Genomic DNA, 16738 nt, shown 5'->3' on the forward strand with positions numbered 1-16738 from the left:
TTAAAATGAAGACTGAAAATATTAAAGATAATTCAAAATAGTAATAAAAACGATAATAGTGTCTCAAAGATACTAAAACAACACTGGTTGTATAATAATTAAATGTAAAAACTTGCTAATAGACGGTGCACTCGTATTACTATGAATGGGAGAAAGTGCAATGCGCTATATGGTGGAATAAGTCCCGTCTTCTAAATAAAAGAGCCAATCGGTTAAGTAATTGCACCACTGCAGCTGCCATTAGAGACACGTATGCGCATGTGCATTTGGCTGGTCCAGTCTGAAAACCTTAAAAACTAAATTTATGAGACAGTTGTCAGATTTCTTTGGTGATTTAAAATGTAAAATTTAATTGTGAGCTCAGTGAACAGCTTTGAAGAATTTGATGTTTCCCCGTTCAAAGAGACAGGAGCCATTACCTGCATGACTGAAATACCTTCACGAGAGGCGTTTCAAAGATGGCCGCTGAGTTAAATGACTTGCCTTAAAAGGACATTGCTAATATTTTCTTTCATTGTTGAAGACAATTTTTGCTTGCAAAACTTTTGGATTTTCTCACAAAACCTTTTGTAAGTTCAGACAAACACTTCCTCTTTAATTGTCCTCTGTTAAAGGTTTAGTACAGTACAGAGCCCCTAAAGGGAAATGGGGAAGGAAACCAATATGAGATGTGAGGAGTAATTATATGTCAATGCTTTTGTGTTCTCTTGCAAATGCTTGCATTTTCCAGAGAAACTTTGCGATCGTTCGCAAAATGTTTGCGTTCCCCCGAGAAAGAGCACAAAGGTTTTATGAGTGAATGCAAAGTTTCTTGGGGGAACACAAAACATTTGTGAGAGAACACAAAAGCATTGACTTATTATTTGTCCTCCCATCTCATGTTTTTTTCCACCACTGTGTCCCTTTAGGGGCTCTGTAGAAATAGGTACCATACTGCTAAAGGCACAGAAATTGATGGACGGGTTAAATACACGGAAACATTTTCAGAATAGAATGTGCAAAGACTACTAATTTGTTATAAAGATTGATAATGGCTTATAATTTAAAGATATTATGGTAACACTTCACAATAAGGTTTCATTTGTTAACATTAGCTAGTTAATGTTAGCAAACATGAACTAACCATGAGCAATACATTTGTAACTGTATTTGTTAAAATTTGTTATTATGTAGTAAATGCTGAAATGAACCTTAAATAAGATTAATAAAAGCTGTAGAAGTGCAGTTCACTATTAGTTCATGTTAACTAATAATATAGTTAATGAAACCTTATTGTAACGTGATACACCAGAATATGAAATGGATCCCTCCCCTTTAAACGTCAGCGTAACATCCCCTTTAACTCGCTCGTCTTACATCTGCAGTGTTGTCAATGCAGGCTGATTTTGGTCGGCGGAATTATTTAAACTAAAGTTACCCCTTTTTAACTTTCTATCTCCTCGTGAACTGGGTGTAACTCTGGTTTAGCAGTAAGAGCTCGTATGCCTGTTTGTAAAGAGTGTGTGCTGCAGAATGGTCTGGTTCGTGTCGTTCGTGTCGGTGCTGTGGTGCTGTGTGATGAATCCTGGACCAGCTCAAGGATACTTCCATGAGGAGCGCTGGAGCCCGGAGTCTCCTATATTAGCTCCCCGAGTAATGATCGCTCTCATCTGCAGGAACGCACAGCACTCTCTGCCGCATTTCCTAGGAACCATTGAGCGCCTCAATTACCCCAAAGACCGAATAGCGCTCTGGTAAGTGTGTGTGTGTGTGTGTGTGTGTGTGTGTGTGTGTAACGGTTCTGTTCCTGGTGATGTCATGATGTTAGAATTTCTGAACACGTCATAATACCTGTCTCTGTGTTAATATCACTTAGTTTTGATGTCTGTGAACATCTGTCTGCCAGCTCAATATGGAGGCTTGAAGGGACAAACTGGAGAGAGAAAAAAAAATATGGGAGGGGTTTCTCCAGAGTGACTCACTCACTCATTCATCCCTACCAAGATTGAATTTATCCCGTAAAGTTGTCATTGTCCTTTACAGTGAATGGTGTCAGTTACCAAGAACGCTTCTTGACCTTGATTGAATTGTCATACTGTATATAATGGCATTTAAGGGAACATGTAATACAGCCAGTTCAGCTGCCTATTTGGCTCTGCAGAAACAGGCAGAGTGAACATTAGCTTAGATTTATGTTATTGATCACTGTATTAAAACATAATTAGATTATTACACGTCTGCAATACTTCATTCTGATTGGTCAAACTCTCTATTTGGAGTTTAAAGGTTTTAGAATAATAACTGGTAACTCATTCTAAAACATTTAACCTCTAAATGAAGAGTTTGACCAATCAGAATGAAGTATTCCAGACGTGTAATCAATTAATTTAGTAAGCAACCATGTTAGAGGAATAATAATGTACAGTCAGATGGACATGATTGTGCATTATTACCTATACAGTGTGTGTGTGTGTGTGTGTGTGTGTGTGTGTGTGTGTGTGTGTGTGTGTGTGTGTGTGTGTGTGTGTGTGTGTTTAGCATATGGGTCTAAAAGTCTCCCAAGCAACATGTGGATTAAGCTTTTCTTAATAATAAAAAGCTGTCAGGTGTTGGAGCTGTGATCTAGAGGTAAGTGCACATGCTCCAACAAGCTGATAGACTGAATCTAGCTTGTGTCATTTGGAGATCCTATTTCCCTCCTCTTTCCTGCACCATTTACTCTGTTTTATGTAGCCTATTCCGTATGAACAAAAGGCCAAAAGACTTCACTGTATTTTCTTTATGTGGTAATTAAGTCCATCAAATAAACTGTTTTCATTCATGTGAAAAACATAATTCATGATGACTGAATTCACCTGACTACATTAAGTTACACAAGTGAAAATAATAGTTTAGATTTAGTAGAAATAGCTTTTAAGGGTAACATCTGAACTGAAGGGGAATGAACATTGTAGTGATGCATTACAATATTGCGTTACTCTCTAAGGTAACTAATTTCATTATTTATGGAAAGTAATGTGTTAGCTAAGTTACTTTTACAATCCTTTCAGGTGTGCAGCCATTCAGGAGAATAAAGTTCAACACTTACTTTAGAAATAAAAAAAATAAATAAAAAACAACAAATGTGATGTTTTGCTTATTAGAATGGTTGAATTTAATTATTGAAGATCAGCAGTAAAGACATTAGTTAAGAAAGTTTGTGTTATTTAACATATTTAATTAATTCAGGTTTGCATTTCACTGTTTTCATTCATTTTGAGTAATACTGAATCTGTTTTTTGTGAGTAATATGAGTAAATTCTCACATTAGTCTAGAACTACAATAATCATCATGTTCACACACAGCCCACACAACGCCTCTGCACTTACTCCTGATTTCTCTCAACACTGGGACAGGACAGGACAGCTCAGTCAATAAATGAGAAAACAAAGTAACTTGCATTAGCCTACTTATGTGAAAAAGTAACTCAAATATCTTGTTGTAAATTTAAAAGTAATGTGTTACTTTACCAGTTACTTGAAAAAGTAATCTGATTACGTAACTCACATTACTTGTAATGTGTAACACTCACCACTGTTCATATCAGCATAATTTATTTAATGCTGTCACCCATATGATCCACCAGGGGGCCTCAAGATGACATTTGTATTTAAATTAATATTAGCATAAAATATTAGCATAATCAAACTCTAAATTAAAATGCTAAAAAATACACATGAATTGCAAGTGTAATGCAAATGTAAATTAAATGTATTTCTTATTTAATATAATAAAAATAATAAAATAAAAATATGTATTTTCTCCCTCAATAACTGTTGTTTTAATTGAAGAACACACAGTTCTTGAAACTTCCGAAGTCACACATGAATGGTGGTTAATTTAATATCAATACTCCTAGTTTCTGTTAATAAAAAAGTAAGTTTGAAAGCAAGCAACTTTATCATACAAAACAGCAAAAAATACCAGATAAGGCCTAATATTGGGAAGCCGAATATTGTGTTGGACAACTGGGGACCTTTGAGTCAAAAAGTTGAGAACCACTGATATAACTGTTTCAAAATAGACAATCTGTCTTGTATTCCTGTCTTGAATCCGTCTGTACTGTGGTAGTAGTTGTTGGCCAGAGTTGTGTTCCCACAGGTCTGTGTGGCATTCAAACTCTGTTTGGATTTGTAGACTCTTAGGCCTCACAGCTGTGCACTGCTGCAGGAGACGCATCTGTACTGGTGAAGTCATGTTGCAATGAGAATCTCTGTTCTTGCTAAGACAGCCGGTGAAAAGTAGGACGCATGCTCTAGCTCATCTGTTTACTTTATCTCTGCTCCTGTGTTTCTATGATAACCAGATAGCTTTGCAGTTTCACTTCTCATGTTCTGCAACACTTTTAGTCTAGTTGTGCTGTAAGGAAGTAGTTTAATTTAGAGCTTTGGTATTTCTTGATTTATTTTCCCTATGTCTGGTCGAAATATACCGAAATAAACGCCCTGAAAGATCTTCTTAAAATATGGTGTGATTATACTATTGCAGGTAATCATAAGCTTGCGGTTAACTCATGCAATCTTTAGTTTTTACCCGATATTGTTCTTTGTAGAAAGTAAAGTGCACATAATGAGCACCATCTCTATGTTTCTATTTCAATAATGACAGGGTAGCAACCGATCACAATATTGACAACACTACATACCTACTGCGAGACTGGCTCATCAATGTGCAGAAACTCTACCATTATGTGGAGTGGAGGCCGAAGGAGGAACCAAGGTTTGCCATGTTTCTTCACTTGTGATTTCATGGAATTAGTGTATTTGTGCATTTCCTGGCATTTCTCTTACTTATTCAGAGAATATCATAATGAGGAAGGACCAAAGGAGTGGACGAACGAGCGCTACGCTTACGTCATGAGGCTGCGGCAGGCAGCGCTTGAGTCTGCACGAGAGATGTGGGCAGACTATATCTTGGTGAGATCCATTCTCATTGTTAGGACCATGACTCTCTAAGTTGGTAAATAGAGACTTGTGGCCATTGGTGTAACTCATAAAAATGTGTAATATGAGTATTTGAGGTCAGCATTTCTTTCATATCTCTCGTATCACAATCAAACGCGGCTGGTGCCATCTTGTGCCATCTTGTGCCTTAGTTCTTGACTGTTGTTTACTGTAAAATGATCAATATGAATAGTAGGCCAGTGGTAATATTGTTGAAGTGTTCATCTTGTTACAAGAGCACTTGTTTTGTACACCATTATGGAGTATAAGATAATAAACAGGTACAATTTCTCTCAAATCAATATTTCATGTTTATGTTGTGAAAAGCTGTGTAATATATGATATATACATACTGTGCTTAATCCCTTAAATGCGGGCACAATCAGAAAGTTAGATTAGAGTCATGATTGTACTTGATTTTGCTTCAAGATCGAGCTTCTGGTGATTATCTTGAGCAAATACAAAGTTCTGTCATGAAACTCTAGATGTTGCAAGCTGATGGGTCCTTAACTCAACTTGCTTGCAATCACATCATTCTCTAAAGTGCACAGCTGATTGCTTCATGGTGATCAGTAGCCAATGAGATCGCTGCTCAACCTTCAAGTACTTGTTCAGCATTTGTCTTCAGAAACCCTCCTCCTTCCCCAGCTCCACCTGTATAGATCTGGGTAATTCATGTATGCTATACTGTACAGCAGCGGCATGTCTTACTTGCTCACAGCAGCGTGTCTGTATGTATTGGCAGTAGCCAGTCGTGTACTTGCTCTGCAGCAGCATTGTAGTAGATCTTTTCTGCCAAGATCAAACGTATCAGCATTGTCACATCCATTACCATGCCAAACACTCTGAGAGTTGTCATGACAGAAATTTAGTTTTTGCTGGCAGCCTGGTCATGCACGCATAAAAAAATAAAAGGTTATATTAAATCTTTCAGATGATTGATTGTGATAATCTTCTGATCAACCGAGACGTCTTATGGAAACTAATAAAGGAGAACAAGACAATCGTGGCACCAATGATGGAGTCTCGTGCCGCCTATTCAAACTTCTGGTGTGGAATGTCATCCCAGGTACAGGTCTTGTGTATATGTATGTAATGCTTCATAACCCTTTCTTCAGGAATATGGGAAAAAATATATATATTTTTCATCAACCTACACTAGGGCTACTATAAGCGAACTCCTGCCTACATCCCCATGCGTAAGCAAGTGCGTAGGGGTTGCTTTGCCGTTCCCATGGTGCACTCGACTTTCCTGGTGGACCTGCGGAAAGAAGCTTCCAGAATGCTGGCTTTTCACCCGCCACATTCAGACTACACCTGGGCCTTTGACGACATCATTGTCTTCTCTTTTTCAGCCCGCATGGGAGGTGTGTGCCTCGACAGAAAACACTGATACCCACAATTCATGCAAAATTAAAATAATTTACTTTCCCTCGTGGCGTTCTAAACCTGCATGACTTTCTTTCTTTTTCACACATGAATTGGCACCTCTGAGTCCAGACCTTAAATTGAGGCACCTCTTAGCATCACAACATTTATTTCCATCAAGAGGTGCATCAATATTTGATCAAGATCTTGTATTGTCAATGCTAGAGTTCAGCACTTGGTAAAGACTTTCAGTGTATTTAAGGTCTGGACTTAGAGGTGCCGATTCATGTGTGAAAATGATTCTTCAAGCTCCTCACAACCATTCTTTCACAATTTGATCCTGGTGAATCATTGTCATCCTGGAATATGGCTATGATATGGCCTGGAATATATATTCCAACATGGTTGTTTAAGAAATGAAAAGCTAAACGCTCCATCAATTAGGGTTAAGAAACTATAATATGCTAGAAACATAATAATCACTGCAATAATGATCCAATCATTGACTCTCAAGCATTTGCCAATTCTAAATCCAAACAGCGACTTTTTTGGGGGGCTGGGCAGCGTATTTTAAAGAATATTAACAATGAAAGTCAGTGGGGTTCAAAACATTGTTCCACAGAAGAAAGAATGTCATACAGGTTTAGAAATACACAAGGGTGATTAAATTATGACAGACTTTACATTTTTGTGTGAACTACCCCTTTAAGAGGATATTATGCATATTATTTCACACTTTAAATTGCATTCTCTGTGGTTTTGCAGAGGTTCAAATGTTTGTTTGTAACAAGGAAACTTACGGGTATCTCCCAGTGCCTCTTCGTGCCCACAGCACTCTGCAAGACGAGGCAGACAGCTTCATTCATACAGTGCTGGAGGTCAATGGTACGTTTCAGATTTACAAAGAAGAAAAAGGTCTGCCTATGTTTTATCAAATGTAATCACCCCTGGTTACACTTTATTCTGATAGTCTATAATAACTATAAGTAACTTTGCAACTACATGTCAACTTACTCTCATTACAGTATTAGTAGACTGTCAGGTTAGGGTTAGGGTTAGTAGAATTAGCTGACATGCTGTGCTGGGTAGATTACTTACAAATTGCAATAACATGTAATCAACAGAAAAGTAACTAGTCTGATTACGAGTATTTAAAAATGTAATACAATCTAATTACAAGTACTACTCCAGATTACATGTAATCAGTTACTACCCACTGTTGCACTGTTGACAAAGTTACTTATACTCAGTTGAATGTCTAAAGTGGACCGTCGAAATAAAGTGTTGGCAGATATTAAGCAGACAGTCAACTAATACTCTAATGAGAGTTAGTTGACTTGTAGTTGCAAAGTTACTTGTAGTTGAATAATTTCTAAAGTGGACCGTCGAAATAAAGTGTTACCCCACCTCTTTTCATGTACAGTAAGAAATCCTCCAGTTGAGCCCTCCAGATACTTGGCCAAACCTGTCAAAAACCCTGACAAAATGGGCTTTGATGAGGTAACTGGGCTTTTATTTCATCATCTTTGAGTTGTGGGTCCATTTTAGCGATTAAATGGTTATTTGGTGACGTATTCATTGAATGGTTTTATGCGTTTTAAAAGGTGTTTATGATCAACCTGAAGCGACGGGACGACCGTCGTGAGCGCATGCTGAGGGCTTTGAGAGAGCAAGAGATCGACTGCAAGATTATCGCTGCTGTTGATGGCAAGTAAGTTCACTTCTGTTTCCGTCAAACAAATGCAGCATTCATATCCAGGACAAAACATTTGCTCACTGCCTCTCCTTCTACACCAGAGCCATGAACGAGAGTGAGATCAATGCTATGGGAATCCACATGCTTCCCGGCTACAGTGACCCTTACCACGGCAGACCTCTCACAAGAGGAGAGCTGGGATGCTTCCTGTCCCACTACATCATCTGGAAAGAGGTCTGGCACACATACCAGTTTATAGTTATGTTCCAAAATCTAGTGAGTCACCTAGCTGACTCTTATGCTGACTAAGGCTGCATTTATTTGATCAAAAATACAGTAAATTACCATTTAAAAAAACATTCATTTAAAATGATGCAAATCTGAATTTCAGCATCATTACTCCAGTCTTCAGTGTCACATGATCCTTCAGAAATCATTCTAATATGATGATAATATGCTACCGACATTTTGGAAGAGCCTTGTGTTAATAATCTCGAATATATAGACATCTCACTGGGTTTTGGAAGAGAGTGTGAGTGTAGAGTAAGGGTTTTGTGAGCATCAGAAGCTTTGATGTTTATGTGCTGTGCTACGCAGATTGTAGACAGAGGCCTGAAGACCTCGCTGGTGCTTGAGGATGATTTGCGGTTTGAGATTTTCTTCAAGCGACGCCTGCAGAATTTAATGAGTGAGGTCAAGAGTAATGGTCTGGACTGGGACCTCATGTGAGTGGGTCTACTTTCATTGACTGCACTCACTTTTTGGCTCATGTATTGATTGGAGATTGTTCATATTGTATGTTGAACCCTTGCAGTTATATTGGGAGGAAAAGGATGCAAGTGGACCGGCCTGAAAAAGCAGTACCAAAAATTCGCAACCTGGTGGAGGCGGACTATTCCTACTGGACCTTGGGTTACATGATGTCATTGCAAGGAGCCAAAAAGCTCCTCAAAGCAGAACCACTCAGTAAAATGTTGCCCGTGGACGAATTCCTTCCTGTTATGTTTAATAAGCATCCTGTGTAAGTTCCCATCCCAAGTATACATCCCATATATGCCAATAACTTTGCTTATAGTTCTAGCTAAATTATTCCTAGATCATCTTCTAGAATATAAGTTGCAGAATAATATTTTTTCAAGGTCCTGTGATTTATAGTCTAAAGCGAGTTTTATAATGTAATTGATGTCAATCAAATACGCAGAACGCTAAAACCAGCGCTTAAAGGCTTAGTTCACATCAGAATTAAAATTTCCTGATAATTTACTAGGTTTTCCTCAAAAACCTTAATTTCTTTTCGAATGAGAGAGTCATCTTGTCAATTATCAGGAAATTTTTATTCTGAAGTGAACTAATCTTTTATTAGTATATATGTATTTATTATTATTATTGTTATATATCATGTTATGTTTTGCTTTTGTCTAATGTAACATCTCGGTCTTCATCTTCACATCTAATATCATCCCCTTCAGATCAGATTACATGGAGCAGTTTGAGACGAGGGACCTGAAAGCGTTCTCAGCGGAGCCCTTGCTTGTGTTCCCTACGCACTACACAGGCGAACCTGGGTACATCAGTGACACTGAAACCTCCACGGTGTGGGACAATGAGAAAGTGCGCACAGACTGGGACAGGAAGCGCTCGGGTAAGACCCGGGAACAGGCTGAGATCAGCACAGAGGCCCAAAACTCAGATGTGCTTCAGTCTCCTCTGGACAGGACGGCCCGAGATGAACTATGAGAGACATTGTTTTGGACACGTCGTTTCTGGGGGACGTTCCACCTTATAAGCACAATATGAGTGAGCAGAAGAGGCCCTTTTAGAGATTTCTTTTTTATTATTGTTTGCCAGAAAAGAAGTTGAGCTTAAACGTTTGTCCTGTAATTTGTAGATTATCAAATTGGTAACAATGAGCACAGCACCTGTTCATCCTGCGATAAAGATGCAAGGTCTTTGAAAAACAGTTTATGATTATCTTCAGTAACACATTATAGTAAGGTTCAATTTGTTAACAGCTTAACAATAATAGTAATTCAAAAACATCTTTTAAAGCATTTATTATCTTAGGTTAATAATAATTTCAACATTAAAATCAAAAAGTTGTCTCAGCGCATATTATTTAAAGAGGACATATTATGTTTTTTTTACATGTTCAGCTTTCTTTAGTGTGTAATGTTCCTGTTTGAGCATGACAAAGCTCTGCAAAGTTACAAAGCACAGTCACTCTTGAGGGAGTTATTCTCTATATCAGTGCACACTGTTTCTGAACTCTCTGAAAGTTTTGAGTTTTCTTCCGGGAACGAACATGTCACAATATTCCTCATTTAAATAATTCCCACCCAAGGCATACGCAAAAAAAAGGGAGCGAGGCCTGGTTGGGTTGAGTTAGTAGTGTGTTGGTTATGGTAAGGGGCGTGACGTTTACCAAACACGCTAAAGCGGTTGACCAATCACAACACACTTACTCCAGCCGACCAATCAGAGCACAATGTGCTTTTCATAAGGAGGGGCTACACAGAGACAGGAACTAAACAGAGCATTACTGACAGACTGGGTAAATAGGTGATGCAACAATGTAAAATATGTAAAATATGTTACATTCAAGCATGAAAACACACTCTAGTAGAGCATAATAGCTAATTCATTATAGGTCATCTTTAATAGATTTGAACTGATATGTACTTACAATGAACTAATGTTAACAAAGGTTCAAACACTGTAACAAATGTATTGCTCATTGTTAGTTAATGCTCTAACTAATGTTAACTAATGGACCTTATTGTTAAGTGTTACCTTTTAATCACTCTGGGGGTGAAAAGCTGAAATAATCACATTATTTTTTTTTTTTTTAAATTTGCAGTGTTCGCATTCCAGACATGAACATAGTCATTTTAATAATAATAATAAAAGACACCTGAAGCATGTTGCTATTTTAAGGCATGAAGCATGTTATATTAACATGGAGGATGTTGTTATTTTTAGGCCTTGATACCATTACCACCTTTGTTGGCGTTTCAGGCTGTCACTTCCCCTCATCAAAGCCAACATCCGTACACGCCTCACTCTGTGGTTTTACTGTCGTATCATCAGGACAGAAATGAAAGGTCTACACACATTCCACACGGCAACATTGGTCTTCACTTCTTTGCTTTTTTGTCTAGCAGGCTTCAAATGTGCTTGATGTGAATCCTTGCGATTGCGCTGTTTAGTCACACTGTCATACTATCAGAATGTTTGTAACTGTGACTGTATTTGTATTTCACCTACTGTGCCTTAAATATAAAGAATGGTTAAAAACATGTCACTGAAAGGAATATTATGTCTCTTTTTATTTTTTGGCAGAATTGTTAGATGGAGGCTGCATGTGATTTCTGTAGAGATACTGATTGTCGTGACCATTTTATTTGACATCATATCAACATCTATATCTATCTTCCAGGGTTAATTATATCACAGCTGCGTAGCCACGAGACAAAAATGATGATGCTGGCATAGGCTTACAAACCACAATCCTGCATGCTGAATGAAGATAGATGATCATTTGACTACTGCTTTGAGTGTAGATCTCGGTTTATTGCTGGGTAAATTTAGCTTGAACACTTAGAGGATATTTAAAAAGATTTTGAATCTGAACGTCTCGTTTACATATGTAACCCTCGTTCCCTGAAGGAGGGAACGGAGACGTAGTCGATGTGTCGACTGATTAGGATCACGCTTAGGGAGCTTGTCATCTTCGAGTATTGATAAAACAAGCCAATGCTCACATTGGCGTGCAAGCTTTACATCCACGCTCCGCCCCACAGCATGAGTATAAATACGGAAGTGGATGCACGCACCACTTGTTTTTCGCTGAGGAGCTGAGCGGAGCCCGGATTCAGCGGTGGTCCAGCAATAGTGGCGACGGGACTACGTCTCCGTTCCCTCCTTCAGGGAACAAGAGTTACATACATAACCGAGACGTTCCCTTTTAGTTCGACGTAGGTGACGTGTCGACTGATTTGGATCCCTATTAAAACGCCACTAGTGCTGCCACCTTCCAGTGCTTAGACAAAAGCCTCCTGATTCCCCCCCCCCCCCCCCGCATTATGGAGGTGGAGATAGGACAGGGCTTAGGACAGGGAAGTCACTGCTGTTCAACATGACCCACTCAGTCAGACTTGTTAACACTGGGAAAGCGTGCCCTTTCGTTGGAAAGGAATACGCTGCGGAAGCCACATTCTGCCCGTAGGGAGGTATACATGTGGAGGATACACATATGGACTGGGTGTTATCGGGCAGTACAACATATGGGATGTCACTGAGGTGGCTCCAGCCTAATACATGGGGGAGACACACCGGTCAGTGTAAGGGAAAGACACAGGCTCGCCGCAGGGAGCCGTACCGTGGAAGATTGCACATATGGAATCGTCGTAGGGATCACAACATATGGGCCCAGCCTAGCACAGGTTCCTCCAGTGCATACGAGTGCTAGGCCTGGCATCGGACGCTCCGCCACGTCCATTGCCAAAGGGTGTGGAGGAACTCGACAGGGTTCATCTAAGAGAAACTCTACTGGAGCAAGAATGACGTATCCGGTCCTTAGGAGGGGAATGGCAAAGCAAGCCAACTCTTCGAACCAGGCTTACAGTGTAACTGGCGTCATGTGAAGGAAGCTTATGGAAGCAACCGGCTCAACACATAGGCTATTTTTCTAGTGAACATGTTTGGTGTCGCCTAACCTGCAGCTCTACAAACATCTATCGGCGAGGCACCCTGTGCCAACGCCCAGGGAGAAGCTACACTCTCATTTTAGAGGAGTGGGCTCACAACCTAGGGGGCATGGTGAGTCTTGGGATTGATACGCCAAGACGATGGCCTCCCTTATCTTTTTGTTTTTCTCAGTGGGCCAACCTCTGCTTGGAGACAGCCTTTCCCTTCTGCTGGTCTCCGTAACAGACAAAGAGCTGGACTGAGGTCCTGAGGCTTTGCATTCTGTCCACGTTAACCGCAGGAGTGGACGGGACAGAGAAAAGCCAGGTCTGGGTCTGCCATCTCCGGGGCAGCGCTTGCAGGTTCACCACCTGGTCCCTTTTAAGGGGAGAGGTAGGAACCTTGGGCACATATCCAGGCGGTGGTCTCAGGATAACGTGACAGTTAGTCAGCCCAAATTCCAGGCACGATTCGTCGACCGAAGTCCCTTGATAGAGGCCAAGCAAGCAGGAGAACTGTTTTTAAAGACAGGACTTTTAACTCAGCTGCCTGCAGGGCTCAAAGGGAGGTCTCTGCAGTGCGGTAGCACCAGAGATAAGTCCAAAGAGGGTATAGAGGGTACGTGAAGCGGATTCAGTCTCCTCGTTCCCCTCAGGAACCTGACGATCAAGTCGTGCTTTCCCATGGATTTCCATCCACTGCATCGTGATGTGTGCAAATAGAGCAACATACACTTTGAGGGTGGAGAGAGACAGCCCTCGCTCCAACCCATCATGCAGGAAAGAAAGCACGGAGGGATTGAACACCTTTGGGGGTTCTTCTCAGACGAGAAGAACACTATTCAACGAATAGGTTCCACTTCAGGGCGTAATCAAGCCTCGTAGAGGGTGCTCTCGCAGAAGGGATGGTAACTACAACCTGTTTGTGGTAGATCACCTAGAACCTCCGCGTTCTGTCCTTTCGGGACCAGACATGGAGTTTTCAGAGGTCTGGACGCGGGTGCCAACGATGCCCCGTCCCTGAGAATGTCTAAGAGGAATGGGTCAGGGAAGGCTGTCGAGAGGAGCATAAGTTTGAGGGAATTAGGTCTGGTTGGGCCAACAAGGGGCAACAAGCAAGACCTGCTCCTTATCCTCCCTGATTTAGCACAGTGTTGTGCAAGGCGGCTCAATGGTGAAACGCATCTTTGCGGCGGCCCCGGGGCCAGCTGTGTGCCTGTGTCTCCATGCCGAGGGTTCTCCGCTCGCTCGGACTTGACTGTGAAGCCATTGCTGAAGCGGTCTTCATATGGAGGAAGCCGTTCTATTGCGGCTGCGTCTGCCATATGCCCCAGGAGCCTCTGAAAAGTTGTGGGGCAGTGAGTTGGAGGACATGGACCCGGCTCTGAAGGCCCGGGGTCTGAGTGTGCGACGCAACACCTACCTGTCTCCATGGGTCGGCAGGGGGTGCGTGAGAAGGCGTAATCGGGTCCTCGAACAGCCCCCAGCTGCAGGCTGGCGACACAAGAGGGGGCTGAGGGGTGCAAGGCCTTACAGAGTCATACACCGCCAGTCTGGCCCTCTTGGGACCCAGGAACAGAGGAATTTGCTCTTTCTTTGACAATTCAGGGAACGGTATCCATCTGAAGTGCTCGTCCCCCCCATCCCTGGGTGGCCTGTGTCAGGGACGGTTGGTCTTACGATTGCCACCTGGTTTGGTAGCGTCTGACACAGGCTGGGCGGCCTGCCTGCGGCTGGCTTCACGCTGAGGCCTGGTTAGAGGCTGCTGCGGAGGCCCAGGGGGAGAGGAAGCAGCGGCAGGGGGACGCCCTCGGCGACGAGCAGGTGGAGGATCTGCCACCAGCGGCGGGGAGGAAGCAGCTGGCCGCCAGGGCAGGATGTGCCGGATGGCCTCAGTCTGCAACTTGGCGGTAGAGAACTGTTGGGCGCAGATCTCCACCGCGCCACCGAACAGCCCATCCTGGGAAATGGGGGAGTCCAGGAACCGAACCTTGTCCGCATCCCTCATATACCAGGTTGAGCCAGAGATGGCGCTACTGGACCACTAGGGTGGACATCGCCAGATCGATCGCGTATACCGCAATGCTCGTGCCCCGGAGGGCAAGGTCGGTTGCGGTGCGGAACTCACCTATGAGCGCACGGTCTGGGCTACCCTCGTGCATGTCCATGAGTGCCTTGGCCTGGTAGACCTGTAGCAATGCCATGGCATGCAAAGAGGAAGCGGCTTGCCCACAGGCTTTGTAAGCTCTGCCCGTAAGAACGGATGAGAACTCACAGGCCTTAGAGGGGAGACGAGGATCCCCGTCCAAGAGGCAGCAGCCGCCGGACACAGGTGCGTCGTGACAGACCACTCCACTGGAAGGATAGCCTCGTTGTAACCCTTCACTGCTCCTCCGTCAAGGGTAGTGAGGGGGGAGGAGCTACTCAGGCAGTTTCTGGCAGAGAAAGGTGCTGTCCACGACCTGGTAAGCTCAACGGGGGGCTCCACCGGCTGCGGTGTGATAGAGGAGTGAGGGGCCCACAGGGATTGGTTACCGGGCGGGGATTACATCACTATGATCCTCTGATCACCCATCCCATACGGCACCCTAGGGTGGGGCATGGTAATGACGAAGGCAAGTCTCGATCTCAACACCGCGATAGTCATGTTCTCGCAATAAGAACATGAACTTTCCACAAAAGATGCTTCAGCGTGCTGTAATCCCAAACACGTGATGCAACTAATGTGACCGTCAGAGGGGGACAGGGAACGACCGCATCCAGAAACGCACGGGTGGAATGACATCTTGAAAAAGACGCCCGTGTTGCTCTTTCAGGAAATGAAAAACTCTAACCAGTGTCGGAGCACACAGGGGAATGATCACGGCAACACTGACAGGGATGGTGCAGCCTGTACCAGTAAAGCACGCACTTTCTTCCCTCAGTGGATGCAAAGCTTGCACGCCAATGTGCGCATTGGCTCAATTTATCAATACTCAAAGAAGACAGGCTCCCTAAGCGTGATCCCAATCAGACGGCGTGACTGAAAGGGAACAAACCATTTGTAGCATATTTAACAGGGGCTTTCCATGCTTATTATACCAGTGCCGTGAAGCACAACAGATGCCACAATGATGTTGCTTGGCTTTGTCAGACTGAGTCCAAAACAAAAAATGTTAATCGGTTAATTTGTTAATTCAGTTTTTCAAAGCATACTTGTGTATGTTGTATTGAGACCTATATGTTGAGACTTATATTGAGACTGTGTTGTACTGAAATACTTACCTGTGTCACTAAACGCTTTAACTTTGAATAAAATAAAGTAAGTGCAGAGACCTGTACAGAGCAAACTCTAGAAAACATAAGTTACACTACCATTCAAAATGTTGGTGTCTGTAAGATAATATAAGAGGTCTCTTATGCTCAGCAAGGCTACATCTATTTGATCAAAAGCACAGTAAAAACCGTAATGTTCTGAAATAGTATTACAATTTAAAATAACTCTATTTAAGTATATATTAAAATGTAATTTATTCCTGTAATACAGAGCTGCATTTTCAGCATCATTACTCCAGTCTTCAGTGTCACATGATCCTTCAGAAATCATTCTAATATGAAGATTTGGTGCTCAAGACATTTCTTATTATTATCAATAATTGAAAACAATTGTGCTTCTTAATATTTTTGTGGAAACCAAGAAAAAAAATTCTAGACTCTTTGATGAATAAAATTGCAACATTTATTTTAAATAGAAATATTTTGTAATATTATAAAAGTCTTTACTGTCACTTTTGATCAGTTAAATGTGCCCTTGCTGAATAAAACTATTGATTTCTTTCAACAACAACAAAAATCTTATTGACCCCAAACCTTTGAACAGTAGTCTATGAGTAATTATGATTTATATGTGTTTCAGAGTTCAGTTATCTGTAGTTTTGGAGCCGACCTGGAGCTGTGAGTGTTTTCTGCACAAACCCACCAGATCACCAGGTCAGGAAAAAATATATAAAAAATGTGCTATGTATTCAGAGTGTAAGAAATAATAGTT

The 16738-nt window shown here is 41.8% G+C and overlaps 1 protein-coding gene across 1 annotated transcript; it reads left to right on the forward strand.

Annotated features, from left to right (window-relative positions):
• The first annotated feature begins 1334 nt into the window (after positions 1-1334).
• colgalt1a (collagen beta(1-O)galactosyltransferase 1a) lies at positions 1335-11335 on the forward strand. The gene is made up of 12 exons (XM_081370325.1): positions 1335-1733; positions 4628-4738; positions 4818-4935; positions 5897-6031; positions 6125-6329; positions 7096-7215; positions 7754-7830; positions 7935-8041; positions 8128-8260; positions 8624-8751; positions 8841-9047; positions 9496-11335. The coding sequence occupies exons 1-12, from the start codon at positions 1513-1515 to the stop codon at positions 9761-9763; spliced, it is 1830 nt and encodes a 609-aa protein (XP_081226451.1). The 5' UTR covers positions 1335-1512; the 3' UTR covers positions 9764-11335.
• The last annotated feature ends 5403 nt before the right edge of the window (positions 11336-16738 follow it).

Source organism: Scardinius erythrophthalmus, assembly GCF_964197995.2.
Source record: "Scardinius erythrophthalmus genome assembly, chromosome: 1".
Lineage (NCBI taxonomy): Eukaryota > Metazoa > Chordata > Actinopteri > Cypriniformes > Leuciscidae > Scardinius > Scardinius erythrophthalmus.

What these genes read in the sequence shown, in the direction of transcription:
- colgalt1a (XM_081370325.1), top strand. Translation starts at nt 1,513, where the DNA reads ATGGTCTGGTTCGTGTCGTTCGTGTCGGTGCTGTGGTGCTGTGTGATG. An exon ending in TGTGGGCAGACTATATCTTG is followed by an intron (nt 4,936 to 5,896) that starts GTGAGATCCATT and finishes TAAATCTTTCAG; the next exon opens with ATGATTGATTGTGATAATCT. An exon ending in ATCGCTGCTGTTGATGGCAA is followed by an intron (nt 8,042 to 8,127) that starts GTAAGTTCACTT and finishes CTTCTACACCAG; the next exon opens with AGCCATGAACGAGAGTGAGA.